The sequence below is a fragment of the Phoenix dactylifera genome, chromosome 8 (genome assembly GCF_051530095.1).
Source record: "Phoenix dactylifera cultivar Ajwa chromosome 8, Ajwa_hap1_PhDact_Kaust_v1.1, whole genome shotgun sequence".
NCBI lineage: Eukaryota > Viridiplantae > Streptophyta > Magnoliopsida > Arecales > Arecaceae > Phoenix > Phoenix dactylifera.
Genome location: NC_143197.1, coordinates 21,105,900 through 21,121,039, shown reverse-complemented (window position 1 = coordinate 21,121,039; position 15,140 = coordinate 21,105,900). Strand labels below are relative to the sequence as shown.

General features: G+C 39.3%; 3 protein-coding genes across 3 annotated transcripts; all 3 read right to left on the bottom strand.

Moving 5' to 3' along the window:
• Positions 1–226: 226 nt before the first annotated feature.
• LOC103698875 (uncharacterized) lies at positions 227–804 on the bottom strand. Its single transcript, XM_017840989.4, has one exon. It carries the CDS (start codon positions 702–704, stop codon positions 405–407), a length of 300 nt encoding a protein of 99 aa, XP_017696478.2. The 5' UTR covers positions 705–804; the 3' UTR covers positions 227–404.
• Positions 805–8,120: 7,316 nt separating this feature from the next.
• LOC103698874 (uncharacterized) lies at positions 8,121–8,786 on the bottom strand. Its single transcript, XM_008780921.6, has one exon. The coding sequence runs from the start codon at positions 8,613–8,615 to the stop codon at positions 8,325–8,327; it is 291 nt and encodes a 96-aa protein (XP_008779143.3). The 5' UTR covers positions 8,616–8,786; the 3' UTR covers positions 8,121–8,324.
• Positions 8,787–13,347: 4,561 nt separating this feature from the next.
• On the bottom strand, positions 13,348–14,537 carry LOC149753028 (uncharacterized). Its single transcript, XM_089924947.1, has 2 exons — positions 14,368–14,537; positions 13,348–14,077 (listed from the first exon to the last, which is right to left on the bottom strand). Exons 1-2 carry the CDS (start codon positions 14,535–14,537, stop codon positions 13,720–13,722), a joined length of 528 nt encoding a protein of 175 aa, XP_089781073.1. The 3' UTR covers positions 13,348–13,719.
• Between the last annotated feature and the right edge of the window lie 603 nt (positions 14,538–15,140).

Sequence of the window (15,140 nt, the reverse complement as noted above, 5' to 3'; positions counted from 1 at the left end):
CTCCGTGAAGGCACACATTCAGGTGCTTAAAGATAAATATTTTGGAGAATTATTGTTGTGTATCTCTTAATTTTCCTACATAAAAGGAGACATTACATGTATCCAGTAAGGCGTTAGTAATAAAGTGTTCTCAATTTGGTCCGGTAACTGGCTTCCTCCAGTCCACTGTATCCTAGTGAGGACCGATCAAAATCAAATGCCTCAGCCATTTAATGGGTCCATATCGGAATGAAAAACAATCTCGTACTGCAATTCGGGAGGAAACAAAAATACACGAAGTCCATTTCCAAAAATCGCAGTATATCTCTAAACTCATGATATTTACAAAGTACTCAAATAGTTGGATGCAGAGACACCCAAACAGAGACTTGTTATATTTTTGGGTCTCCCCTGCTTCCGAAGTCCTAATTAGGACCCCAACAGCTCAAGTACATGACTTTTCTCAGCGCCTCCTCCGATCGCTTGGCCTTCTCATCGGCCCCCTCCGATCCTTTCCTCCTCCCAATGTCAGAAGAAGAAGAAGAAGAAGAAGAAGAAGAAGACGCCCTCCTGGTCTGAGGGAAGGAACGGATGTTGTTCTTGGCTTGCTGGTTGAGAGATCTGATGGCATAGTTCCAACGGCACAGCCCTGCTTGGTCCTTGAGAGCTTCCACAGCTCCCATGCTCGCTGCCACGATCAAAGAAGCCTTGCTTGGAGAGCACATCTCTTCTCTCTCTCTCTCTCTGTGAGTACTCTGAATTTGAGGAAGATATGAATGGAGGAAAGTAGTTTGTTTTGGCGAGCTTGTTTTGACAAAGCTGGAAGGAGAGTGTATATATAGAGGCCGGCTAAAAGATGGGATGGGAGAAAACTGGGGACGAGATGCTGCCGGTTTTGGGCTTCCCACGGTTTCCCAGAGACCTGGGGCCATTGTTTATTTATTTGTAGGCTAGCTGAAAGCAGGCAAACAGGGCTCCAGCAAGGACAGGGTAAAAATATATTAAATAACGGAAGGCATCTAAGTTAATTGGCATGCAGTTTTGAACTTTATTGACCGCGGACAAGAGCCAGCTAGCCGTCATGCCCTTGTAGGTGGATTGGATAATAACTTTCATTAAGAAAAAAATATTTATTATTAAAGCTTGATTGGAGCTAGAATCCGGCTGTAACATGAACCATTTGCAAATAGTGTCAATCAATAACCAACCCAAGCATATACTCCACATTAGTTTGTTACTTAACAATAAATAATGTCAATAGAGGGGGTTGATTATTTGCAAATTCTAATCATTAAGACTCTAATTTTTCCTACCCTAACACGGATACTGTCAGCTGGCAACTATTTGTATTGTTTTTTTTTTCCCACGTAAGCTTTCATACCATGTATCTAAGTTGGCACATTTTTTAAGTTGTTACACACATTTTACGCAAATAAAAATCAACTATTTGTCCATGATGAAACACAACTTTCCGCTCCTAAATCAAGTCTTGCTTGGATGTTAACCCAAGATGGGACTCGAGTGGTGTCTAAGCAATCTAGCAGTCTTTTTTTTTTTTTTTATGGCATAGGTATGACATAAAAAAAATATAAAAAAATAAATTTGACATTGCTTTTTCTTTTTTTAAAAAAAATAGAATGACAGAATCTAATGAAGAAAATTTGTTTAATTATCTTGTTTTTGTTTTTTAAAATAATTTTTATTATTTCTAGAAATAGTGGAAGTAAAAAAATTTTACATCTCCTTTTTTTGAAGTAGATGTTCACCCTCTTCTCATCCCCTCCATCATACCTTCTGATCTCGGCACTGCTCTTTTGCCTCTTTAGTGCCTTCACCGCCCTTCTGCCTTTTTGAGGTCTTCACCGTCCTTTTACCTCCTCTTTGTCATTGCCCGCATAAATTTGGGGGAAGTGGCTTAGTTTCTCCATTAGTCCTCAATTTAAGAAATAGAGTGCAAAAGCTCCACTCTGTTTGATATGAATTCAAAGAGAGTTTTTGGAGGAACAAATAACTTGTTTTTGGAGCTTACTCTGACAAGAAAGTTGGAAGGAGATGACGGATCTTTATAGCTATAGTGACCGAGAAAGGAGGTATGGAATAAACTAGGGGTGAATAAAACAATCACACCAGTGCCATGAATAGAACCAACAATTCAAATCTTATTTACAATACAAATTTCTCATAGTATCAGAGAAAATTTTTTCTTGATCAATCAACACCTCTTTTTTGTTCTCCTATCATTCTCCCAGTGTTTATTTTCCTTGACCCTCTATTCTCCATTTGATAATCATAGCCTCTTCTATTGCTATTTCCAATTCTAGTATTGATATAAGGTCACCGTTCTCCACCACTCAGATAACCCAGGCAAGGTCCTCATCTCTTAAGTCCTCACTGGTGACAGTTATCCTTTATGGAGGCGTGCCATGAAGACCGCTCTCTTACTCAAGAATAAAATTGATTTTACTGATGGCTCGTTTGAGAAGTTTGACAAAAATTTGGCAATACCTAATGCATGGCAACGCTGCAACACCAAGGTGTTTTTCTGAATTTCGAACACAGTCCAAAATGATGAGGTATGTAAACTTCACCGTGTTTTTTCATTTAAATACTGCGTGTGGAGTTTATGCACAGAATCAAAGAGAGAAAAAGAAAAGAAAAGAAAGCAGCACTGGACTTTGACCCTGAATAGAAGTATATATAGCATTTGGTACCTCTTTTGTCAAGCAAATCTTATGATGGATACATGCTCTAACTCGGACTAATCTTAGGCTCCATCTTGACCCTCATGACTGGGCGCCTGCATGGAACGAGGATGATCCTTCGAACGATTGTTGAGCGGGTTTCCGATCTGTAAGCCCAGCCAACGAGCTTGCAGGTGGACTTGGCGCCAATCGGACCAATCCGGGGGTTTATGAGTAAGCTTCAGAGCCTCATCCAATTGTCGACGACGCCACCTCTCGCGCGCTGCGATCCCGCAAATGCGAAGCGTGTTCACCCGAAAATCCGTAAAATTAGCCTGTTCTTCCTCGTCATAGGCCCTCATGCTCTCAGAATCCATCTCGTCTCTTTAGTCTTAGGGAAATAAAAGATGAGAGGGAGATGTAAGTGTTTGCCGTGTAGTTTGATGAGAAAAAGATCGATAGAACTTGGAAGGAGACAGAAGATTTATAAAGACAGAGTAATAATAATAATAATAAAAGTAGAGGAAAAAGAGGGAATTGAAGTCATTGCTGCTTTTGGGCTCCGTTGTTTCCGTGATACCGGGGGCTTCGCCGTTCCTTGCATGATCTTCGCATGCCTTCTGCAGGCATTTTAGGTTTCCCCGTTTGGGGTCTCTTTCGTAAGGGTGGGTATACATTGGAATGGATTTGGTTCATGATGGGTTAAGCTAAGACAGGACTACTGTTTACGAACTTGTCCTGATTGGCCATTCTGTACGCATCCCCAATGTACGCATGCATGGAGATACATGCTTAAGTGCGAGAAAAGTCATTCCCAAGGAATCTCTTTTCCTTTCATTATTTCTTTTTTCTATCTCAGAAGAGAAAAAAAGGAAAAAAAAAAAAAGGTTAGAATGGAATTTTCTAACAAATTTCTTATTAAATTTTATATTCATATTGTCAGAATTATGCACAATTTTATCTATTATAATATATATGATATTGGATATCGCAGCTGCTCCATATTGCCTTTACAATTTTGATACATCAGCTCAAATTAATTTCCAAAAATTATGTGATCTGATTGTGGTATTCAAATTTAGTATTTATACCTATAGAATTTTGCTATTGTGTTATACTATATCGGATCCGTAATATTTTTTCCATAATAATAGCATTTTATTGTTATATTCTACTATATCTAGAGGTTCAACTTGTATATAAATCACACGAGTGTCATGAATAGAAGAAGTAATTCAAATCTTATTTTCAATACAAATTTCTCATTCTGAATTAATACATATACATACTAGATTCTGAACTTCTTTTCGAATTGGATTTGGATTCTTTGCACACCCTGAATTGAAGGGAAGATAAAGTCATCATGGAGGAAAAAATATTGATGCCACGATAGGATATAATACTGGAATAGGCCAGATAACAGAGAAGCCAATAAGCCGTCGGATAAGAGAAAGAATGTCCAATAGAGTTAGTGAAGCCGGCATCGGAATGGAGCTGCGCCAAATCTAGGAGACCCGTGCAGCAAAATGTAATCGGAATGCAACTGTTGGGACAGCAAAATAGAGTCCCTCCCATGCTCTCCATTGAAAGGACAACACAAATAATGATGGAATAATTAAACTTAATGAATCATAAATCATACCTTGACTCGCTGAATCCATCTTGAAACTTCGAGATGCGTGCAATCTGATCCGCAGCCTGCGATTAATAGGAATTAACTCTGATGTGGACAGAGATTAACGAAAGCGAAATATCTTCTGGAGAGAGAGCTCTTAATATGTGTATTAGAGAAAGAGTCTAACAGGCTATTTATAGCTCTCTAGGGACCAAATGCCGTAGGTGGTTATACCCATGAAGTGTCACCTCCCATCAAGGTAACCCTTCACTACTGCAAAATTACCTTAATACCCTTAAGATAATTAGAATTTACGTAATTCAAGGGACACTTGTCAAATGTGGGTTCTAATTAAACGGGATCAGGGTTTAATTAAAAACGGGATCCAACATTCTCGCACTTGGACCATATTGACGCCATTTGTCAATGTGGGCCACAACTTGATGGGATCCCAATATTCTTCCACTTGGACCATATTGACAAATCAAATATCCTTAGCACTTGGATTTTATAATCTTTATATGCGTATTCTTTCTATTCTGATATCAATTTGGGCAAACTTTATGTTTGACTACTTTAAGAATAATAATATGAACCATGGCAGAAATAACACCTATTTGATTGGCGTATAACATTCCATGATCACTATATTACTAAACCATCATAGCCAAACCCTTATGAATGAACTTCTCATAAAATCCATTTTTTGGTCACAATTTCTGCAACCATAGTATGCATAAACCATATGAATTCATTAAAGCAGAAAATACAACAAATGTTATTTACAACTATCTGAAATGTGCATAATAATACATCAATTAATTTATCCAGAAATGCCCTTTTGACCAACATGCTCCTTATGCAATCTCAGGACTATTGCTTTGGTCAAAAGATCTGCCAACTTAAGCACAGTATTGATGTATTAAACTGAAACTTTATGGTCATCACATTTTTTTCTTTATAATAAGATATTTTACCCCTATGTGCTTATTTTCATTGGATATCTTGTTATTCTTTATTGAAAAAACTGCTACTAAATTATCACAAAATAACTCTATGGGCTTTGAAATAGTATCCACGATCTATAGACCCGTGATAAAGTTTCTCAACCAAATAGCCTGTGTAACTGCATCATAGCATGCCAATAACTCAGCCTCCATTGTTGAAGTAGTTGTCATCTTTTGCTTCAAACTTTTTCACGAGACTGCACCACCAGCTAGTAGAAAGATATAACCTGATGTTGACTTTCTACTATCTGGACATCCCGCAAAGTCTGAGTCTCAGTATCCAACTATCTCAAGAGATCAGATTTGTTGTATGTAAGCATATGATCTTGAGTTCCTTGAAGGTATCTCAATACTTTCTTAGCAGCTCTCCAATGTTCTATGCCTGGATTAGCTTAAAATCTTCCCAGTAATCCCACAACATATGTTATATCAAATCTGGTACAGACTTGAGCATACATTAAAGTTCCAATTAGTGAAGCATATGGAAATGCTTTTATATGCTCCCTTTTAATTTCATTTCTCAGAGATTGTGATTTGCCTAACTTTTTGCCTTTAGTAATAGACACTGGGCTTGGTTTGGAATTTCCATGCCAAGTCTATCTAACATTTTCTTAATGTAGGCCATTTGAGATAGACAAACTTTTTCTTAGATCTATCTCTATGACCTCAATGCCGATGACATTTTAGGCTTCACCCATATCCTTCGAGAGAAATTGCTTAGTTTTCCTAAAAAATGCCCAATCACTATTGACAAGCAAAATATCTACATATAGGACTAGAAAAATAAATCGACTCCCACTAATATGAAGAAATATGCATCTATCAACAATGTTTTCTATAAAGCCAAAAACGTATAAATGACATTATTGAACTTAAGATACCACTATTGGGACGATTGTTTGAGTCTATATATATACTTATTTAGCTTGTAAACTTTATGACTCTGTCCTTCTGAAACAAAACCTTCAGGTTGTTTCATGTAAACTTGTTCCTCTAAATCTCCATTGAGAAATGCAATTTTCACATCCATTTGGTGCAGCTCTAAGTCAAAATAAGCCACCAAAGCCATAATTATTCTTAAAGAATCCTTCTTTGAAACTCGAGAGAAGGTCTCATGATAATCAATACCCTTATTTTGAGTAAATCCTTTGGCAACAAGTCTGGCCTTATGTCGCTCTACCTTGCCCTTGGAGTCTCTTTTGATTTTAAAAATTTATTTGCAGTGTACTGAAGTAGCTCCAAGAGGTAGTTCAACCTGACTCCAAATATTATTTTTAGCCATAGAATCTATCTCATCTTTCATAGCATCTAACCATTTGGAGGAATTTACTGAATTTATAGCTTGTGAGAAATTTATTGGATCATCTATATTTTCGATGTCATAATCGCATTCTTGAAAGTATATTATATAATCTGGTGGAATTGGAGATCTCCTTACCCTTGATGACTTTCTTAAAGTTGTTTCTTGATCCACTAGTTCTATAGTTGGGCAACATTCTCAGTGATAACTGGCACAGATTCAAGTGGAACATTAATAGTAAACTCATCCTCCTCCAAATTATTATCAATGATAGGTGGAGGAATCATTGGCTGCTTATTTGAATCTTGCACACCATATGGAGTTTGCTTTTCCTCAAAATTAATTTCTTGAAGTTTTATACTTTCACTGATTTGGTCATTTTCAAGGAATCTAACATTTCTTGTCTCCACAATTCTCAAAGTATGATTAAGATAATAAAATCTGTATCCCTTGGACTTTTCTGGATAACCAATAAAATAACAACTAATGGTTCTAAAGTCCAACTTTTTTTCTTATGGGTTATACACCCTAGCCTCAGCTTGACACCCCCAAATGTGTAGATATCTTAAACTAGGTTTCCTACCTATCCAAATTTTATAGGATATTTTTAGGACAGCTTTAGTAGGAACCATGTTTAGAATATACGCAACGGTTTTTAAGGCATCACCCCACAGAGAAATTGGAAGAGTTGAGTGACAAATCATACTTCTTACCATCTTCATTAATATTCGGTTTCTTTTTTCTGCAACTCCATTTTGATCAAGAGCACCAGGCATAGTGTATTGTGCAACTATATCTTACTCTTGAAGAAGTCAAGCAAATGGACCTAAATTTTATCCAGTTTCAGTATACCTTCCATAGTATTCACCACCTCTATTTGATCTCACAACTTTAATCATTTTACTAAGTTGTAACTCTACCTCTATTTTGAAAAGCTTAAAAGCATTTAATGCCTCAGCTTTATCATACAATAAGTAGAGATACCCATAGCGTGAGTAATTATCAATAAAAATGATAAAATATTTATGATCAATAAAATATGGGATCAAAAAAGATCCATATATATATATATATATATCTGTATGTATGACTGTGGTAATTTTATCAGATAGTGCATATCCAGCGAGTTCTATGTAGTTTATACCATGATAAAGGACCACTTCTCATCATGCTAAGGGTATTTAGTGCGAGTTCTTGCTGCCCGTGAGGCCTGTCCTTTAAAGATTGACTGGAAGGACTATATCCATTGCATCTGTGAATAGTAGACCTTCATGATGGTTCACCAGCCAAGGTACCGTACTGCTTCTAAATGCTCCATTTTCCTCCAGCATGGTGGTATTGCCAAATAGGCCTGCCAATTCCGCGAAGGCACACATTCAGGTGCTCAAAGATAACTACATAAAATGAGACATTACATGTATCCGGTAAGGCGTTGGTATTAAAGTGTTCTCAATTTGGTCCTCTGACTTCCTCCAGTCCACTGCATCCTAGAGAGGACTGATCAAAATCAAATGCCTCAGCCATTTAATGGGTTCATATCGGAATTCAAAGATCGCATAGCCACACAAGTGAAAAAATCTCGAACTGCAGTTCGGGTGGAAACAAAAACATACGAAGGCCATTTCAAAAAATCGCAGTATATCTCAAGGCTCATCATATTTACAAAGTACTAAAATAGTCAGATGCGGAGACACCCAAATAGAGACTTGTTATATTTTTGGGTCTCCCCTGCTTCCGAAGTCCTAATTAGGACCCCAACAGCTCAAGTACATGACTTTTCTCAGCGCCTCCTCCGATCGCTTGGCCTTCTCATCGGCCCCCTCCGATCCTTTCCTCCTCTCAATGTCAGAAGAAGAAGAAGAAGAAGAAGACACCCTCCTGGTCTGAGGGAAGGAACGGATGTTGTTCTTGGCTTGCTGGTTGAGAGATCTGATGGCATAGTTCCAACGGCACAGCCCTGCTTGATCCTTGAGAGCTTCCACCGCCGCCATGCTCGCTGCCACTATCAAAGAAGCCTTGCTTGCAGAGCGCATCTCTTCTCTCTGTGTGTAAGTACTCTGAATTTGAGGAAGATATGAATGGAGGAAAGTAGATTGTTTTGGTGAGCTTTGATCACACAGCTGGAAGGAGAGTGTATATATAAAGAGGCTGGCAAAAAGATGGGAATGAGATGCTGCCGGTTTTGGGCTTCCCACGGTTTCCCAGATACCTGGGGCCATATTGTTTATTTATTTATTTGTAGGCTAGCTGAAAGCAGAGTAACAGGGCTTGAGAAAAATATATTAAATAACGGAGGGCATCTAAGTTAATTGGGACGCAGTTTTGCACTCTATTGACTGTGGATAACACCCCGCTAGCAGCCATGCCTTTGTAGGTGGATTGGATAATAATTTTTATTAAGAAAAATTGATTTATTATTAAGCTTGATTGGAGCTAGAATCTAGCTGTAACATGAACCATTTGCAAATGGTGTCCATCAATAATAACCAACCCTAGCAATAGCTGGATTGGCATCTACTCCACATTAGTTTGTTATTTAACAATAAATAATGTCAATAGGGGGGGTTGATTATTTGGAAATTCTAATCCTTAAGACTCTAATTTTTTCTACCCTAACATGGATACTGTAAGCTGGCACCTCTTTGTTTTGTTTTGTTTTTTTCCATGTAAACTTTCATACCATGTATCTAAGTTGGCTCATTTTTTAAGTTGTTACGCACATTTTACTCAAATAAAAATCAACTATTTGTCCATGATGAAACACAACTTTCTGCTCCTAAATCAAGTCTTAGATGTTAATCGATGATGGGACTGGGGTGGTGTATAAGCAATCTAGCAATTTTTTTATGACATAGGTATGACATGAAAGAAGGTAAAAAAAATAAAATTGACATTGTTTGATTTTTTTCTGTTTCTTTTTTTAAAAAAAAAAGTGAAAGAAGAGTCCGACGGATTACTGATCTAGTTAACAAAATAATTCAAATGCCCTCATTTCTTCTCTTTTATCTATTTGTTTGAACTTTTCGTAATTATGTCACTGGTTGGCACCCTTATTGACTTGATCTTGGGAGAGGTATTGGATTCAAATTCTGATCATGGCAACATTACGACCGTTACCCAAATTTAACTCTCTCCCAATCTCCACTACTATAGTTTCAAAATGGAACTTGTGCAGTATCTCAATATTTTGGTTATCAACCACCAAAAAGTTTTCTTAAAGATCATGAGGCATTAGTCTTCTTCATCCATTTAGAGATCTAAATCAGGATTTTCTATTCAAGAATACCTGAGATTGAATTTCCTCGAAGGATAACACGACTCGAGATACTCTAACCCTTCATCATTTGCATCTAATTTTCTTTAGAGATAGTACCATTCGACAAACACAACCGTGACAATGTCGAATTTTCTTAAGAGATAACACGACTTGAGACTTGAATGCGACCCTTGAGAGGTAACACTAGTTAAAAGATTTGGTTCCTGACCTCTTGCAAACAAGCAAGGAGTTGCTTTCACTTAGCTATCACTCATTTTATTTGACTACAAAGGGAAAAAATTCTGTGGTATAACCCTGTTTGATATTGAAAAATATTAAAACAATACCGCAGATAGTATCTATCTGAGAAATGGTTAAAAAAAGTCAAATTTTAAATTTGAAATTCTAAAATGTTCTTCCCCCCTAGCCCAAAAATAATAAAGAAGAAAATTAAAATTACAAAAAAAAAAGGTTGAATTCTTTTCCTTATAGTGCATAGATTTTGAAGTAGTGTCATAAACTTGTCTAGAATATTTTCAATATAGTTTTCCTAGGACTAGAAAAGTACAAAGCCCTGTGAAATATTAGGATGAGCATTGTAGAACCAAAATATGGATTAAACCTATATTTCTTGCATCTAAATTATAAAGCTTTACAATTCAGTCAGTTGAAACCTTCATTTCTAAATCATAGTTGTCCCATGCACATTCATATAATTGCTCTATGAATTTCAATTATATATATTTAAAAAAAAAATATGAGGACCCTTGTCCCGCCTCGAACCCATCACCCGGGTCCGGCACGCGACCGGCCGCATGAGCCCTAGAGCAATACTCTAAAGATCATGCAAGGCCTAAGATAAACAACAATTCCAATAAATCTATAACTAATTAATTAACTCAAATTGACAATTCGACATGTTTAAATAAACGATCGGTTTAATTACAAGATTTTCAAATGTCCTACTATAAAAGATAAGCTGCTTCTATCTATCTAGCAGTCAGACTCCATGCTGATCTCATTTCTCGTCCCACCCGATGGACTCTACAAATCCAGTGCCTCTGAAAAAGAAAGTAAGAATAGTATGAGCTTTTCCAGCCTAGTAAGAATCCCAACAGCCACACACAGTAAAATTCATAAAATAATCAATGCATCAAATATATGTCATTTCATCATTTTCAAAAGGCTCAACAAATAACAAATATATACACAAACCATTTTGTATACATAAATCCTTTTTTTCACATTTCGTGATTCATTCACGTAATACCCTGATTCCCAAGTCTTCAGAATTTTTTTTACTTCTGGCGTTGGACTAACCAAGATCATGACCCAGTCCAAGACTGCACAAATCCCACGCATAAGCTCATGGCAGCTATCCCACGCGTAAGCCCGTGGAGGCTATCCTATGCATAAACTCGTAGAGGCTATCCCACGCGTAAGCCCATGGAGGCTATCCTACGCATAAGCTCGTAGAGGCTATCCCACGCGTAAGCCCGTGGAGGCTATCCCACGCATCAGCTCGTGGCAGCTATCCTACGCATAAGCTCGTAGAGGCTATCTCATGACAAGGTTAGTCCAACCCACATTACATGTCTAGTTTTACATGTTTAATCACAATTTCATCACATCACATATTTTCATAAATTCTCAAAAATATGTTATTTCTTCCCAAATGAATTTATCTCAATATTTTCATTATAAACACAATGCACGCCTCAAAGGTTTCGTATCAGCTCATAAAACAATAACAACATAATTATGAAATAAATCCAACGATAAATCAAATATATGTATAGAAGTGCTCAGATGTAGAGATTCTTACAGAAATTGTAGACTGACTCAATCACGGATCTGAGTCACAACCTACTCGCTGAGGTGCTGAGTCCCCTGATCAAAATCTCCTGGCACCGCTGACTCTTCCCCTACAACATTAATTATAAATCACAAACTAAATTATTTAATATTAAAATATTCTGAACCATAATTCTCATCTGTTATGGGGTCCATTATCAGGTCCCCTAACATCTCAATCCTTCCAGATCTAGGGTAGTCGGGATAGCCCGACTCCCACCTTGTACCACTAGCCTACGTCGTCGCCAGCCATAGCCGCAGCCACGCCGCGACGATAATCGGTCCCGGTGAAGAGACCAAAAGAAGGGGTGGATGAGAGAGAAGGATTCTTCCTCCACCTCTTTGGTCCAAGGGCAACAGCCAGGGTGGCTGTGCCCTCACCTTCCCCACCCTCAGCCACCATTGGCCGAACCATCGCCGGCCGCCCCTGCTGCAGTCGCCGGCGATGGTGGCCAGCCAAGAGAAAGAGAGAAGAAGAGGTCTCCTCCTCTTCTTCTTCTTTTTCTTCTCCTTCTTCTTTTTTTTTCTTCTTCTTTTTCTTCTTCTTCCCCCAAAAACCGACCCAGGGTCTCTTTCCTCCCTTCCCCCTCCTCCCACATCAACCGGAGATCCACTGGCAGTGGCTCGGCCCCCACCCGACGGCAACCCCAGTGGCCCTCGACCGCCGTCACCATCGCCGCCGGTGGCCAGCCGACGCGAGAGGGAGAGGAACAATGGGATCACGAGGAAGAAGGCCTCGGATCCCCCATCCCCCATCTTCAAATAAATCATAAAACCCCTCACACAGACCCGATCAACCCCGCCGCCATGAATCCCGGCCAATTCCGGCAGCCGGCGGCGACGGAACCCGGAAGAGAGGAGCCGAACAGGGGTACCCTGTTTCGGACCTTTCTTCGATGATCTCACCGGCCAAATCCCCACCAAAGCCACCCAAAATCCAAGCAATGAAGTGCAAAGAAAGGATCCACGCTTACCTTGGTCCGATGGGTGCTCCGGCGGCCTTTCCGGCGAGGAATCGGCGGAGAAATGGAGGGTCTTCACCGAAGGAAAGAGGAAGGCTTTCCCCCCCTCCGCGGCTGGCCGGATCTCCCTCTCCGGCGCTCGATCCCCTCCGGCGAGTCGCCTCCCCCGACGACCGGCCTCCCCTCACGCCGCCGCCCCACCCCCTTCACCCCTCTTCTTCCACGATGGTGCTTAGGGCACGATCGTAATAAGGGGAATGGGCCCGGTCTTTTCGGGCCGGCCCATCCGCCTTTTTTTTTGGGGGGGGAGGGGGGGATTTTTACAACCCTACCCATGTAAGTTTAGTTCTACATCGATTACACATTAAGTGGACATTTTTACGTGACCAACAAATACGAATAACATCTTATGGCTTGTCCTTTTAGGTGAGATTCCGAATCACTACAAATAGTATCATTGTAGATTTAGATGATAGTATATGTAGACTGAGAGAAACTATAGCATTGAGTTAATCACCGTTTGATCGTGATATTTGTGGTTGGATTTGAATGAATTTGAATCCTTAAGTTAGTAAGAATATTTTGGCTTAAATAAAAAAGTATATAAAAATCTGCAGAAATGTATATTTAGTTCTACATCAACCATATAATGAATAAATTTTAGGCTCTTATACAAATCTAAAGACCCTAAATAACTTGCGTCATGAGAAAAAAAAAACCCACCAGCTTTTCATCATGGAAGTGAACGAAACATCATGGAAGAGAAAATCAAAGATACAGGAAAACTCAGAGAAAGTTCGATCGACTTTTGAACATTAGCTTTCCCTATTTTTTTTAATCTAGTAACATCCAAAGCTTTTCCTTTCCCTTTTTTTTTTTGTGGTACGGCCCCTTTCCCATGTTTATCTTGCTCCGGTCGTCCTTCAAGCTGAACTGAAGTCAATAGAAATCACTAAAATATTTGACTTCGAAAAACTCAGTTAACACCCCCCTCCAAAATTTTAATATATTCTCAAAATGATATATATTTAAGTTAAAAAAATTAGCCAAAAGTTGGATTCGGTTCTACTTGGGCCCATAACAGCTCAAGTACATGACTTTCTCCAGTGTCTGCTCCGTCCTCTTGGCTCTCTCTACCCTCCCAGTGCTCCTTTCAATGGAGGTAGACATCTTGGTGGCTTGACTTAAAGATCCCACGCTGCTCTTGGCTCGCTGGTGGAGGGACCTCAATGCGTAGTTCCATCGGCACAGCCCTGCTTGATCCTTGAGAGCTTCCACTGCTCCCATGCTCGCTGCCACAATCAAAGAAGCCTTGCTTGTTGAGGCCGTCTCTTGTCTTCCTCCAAATGCTGGGAAACCAAAGACTACACTGGTGGAGAAAGCAGTGTGCTTTTTGTGGGGATTGCTTTGGTGAGGAAGTTGGCTGGAGATGGAGGATATTTATAGCTACGATAAATGAGGAGGATGGACAAAACCAGAGGTTATCTGCTGCTGGTTTGGCCTTCGGCTCAGTGGTTTCCTTGGGGACTTCGTTTCACCGCCGCTCCACAGCTGGCGGCGGCATGGAGTAATTTCCGGGAGCAAAATGGGGGCTGGGATCCGGCTTTCGAGACGCGGTTTATGACCTTTTATTTATTTATTTATTTATTTATTTATTTATTTATTTTTTTTGGGCTAACGCGGATGGATCAAATCTGAGAGGAACGGATATACCAAATAAAGTCACAAAATAAAATACCTCGAAGCTCCAAGGGCAACTCTCCATCACCAGTCCACAAGGTGCCTCCGGAATGACAAGCTATATATGCAGCCACCCAATCCGCAGCACCACTGCCTTCAGGATAAATATACTTGGCCTGAAAGGCCCATCCATCCCTCGCCATAGCCCAAATGTCACGGAACAAGGGATGGTCACTACCGCCACCCCTTGGACCCTCCGGATCTAACTGATGATGGTGGCTGAATCACCCTCTAGGATGATGGACCTAGCCTGTAAGACTCACCGGGCATGGCGAAGGCCCACCCAGGCTACTCTCAGATCCGCACTCGGAATCGAAGTGTCAAACAACTGACTGCCGCTGGCAGCCGCAATCCTGGCAGACGGGTTCCGAATAACAAAACCCGCGCCTCCGCTCGTGCCACGCGGTTTATGACTCTATGGGGCCCAAATTTCTATTTTGCCCATTTAGGCTTTCACGACTCGTTTGGTTGGCGGAAAGAGGGGGCCAACATCAAAATAAAAAAATATTTTTTAAATTTTTTTTGATAAATAAAAAATAATATATTATAGAAATAAAATTTGTATATTTTTGAAAAAAATTTAGAACCTGAAAAAGCTATTTTTTTGCCAGTTGAAAATTTATTTTTTAAAAAAATATTCTTAAACCATTAAAATTTCTAAATAAATTTTTTTTTTATTAAAAATATAATAGATATCTCATACAACTTTCTTAGAAAGATAAATGCCCAATCAAATATAAGCTACT

Excerpts from the sequence above, each read along its gene's own strand:
- LOC103698875 (XM_017840989.4), bottom strand. The coding sequence starts at position 704 with ATGTGCTCTCCAAGCAAGGCTTCTTTGATCGTGGCAGCGAGCATGGGA.
- LOC103698874 (XM_008780921.6), bottom strand. The coding sequence starts at position 8,615 with ATGCGCTCTGCAAGCAAGGCTTCTTTGATAGTGGCAGCGAGCATGGCG.
- LOC149753028 (XM_089924947.1), bottom strand. The coding sequence starts at position 14,537 with ATGGCGAGGGATGGATGGGCCTTTCAGGCCAAGTATATTTATCCTGAA. Across the intron at positions 14,078-14,367 it reads TTATTTTGTGACTTTATTTG|CCAACTTCCTCACCAAAGCA; the intron begins GTATATCCGTTC and ends CTCCATCTCCAG.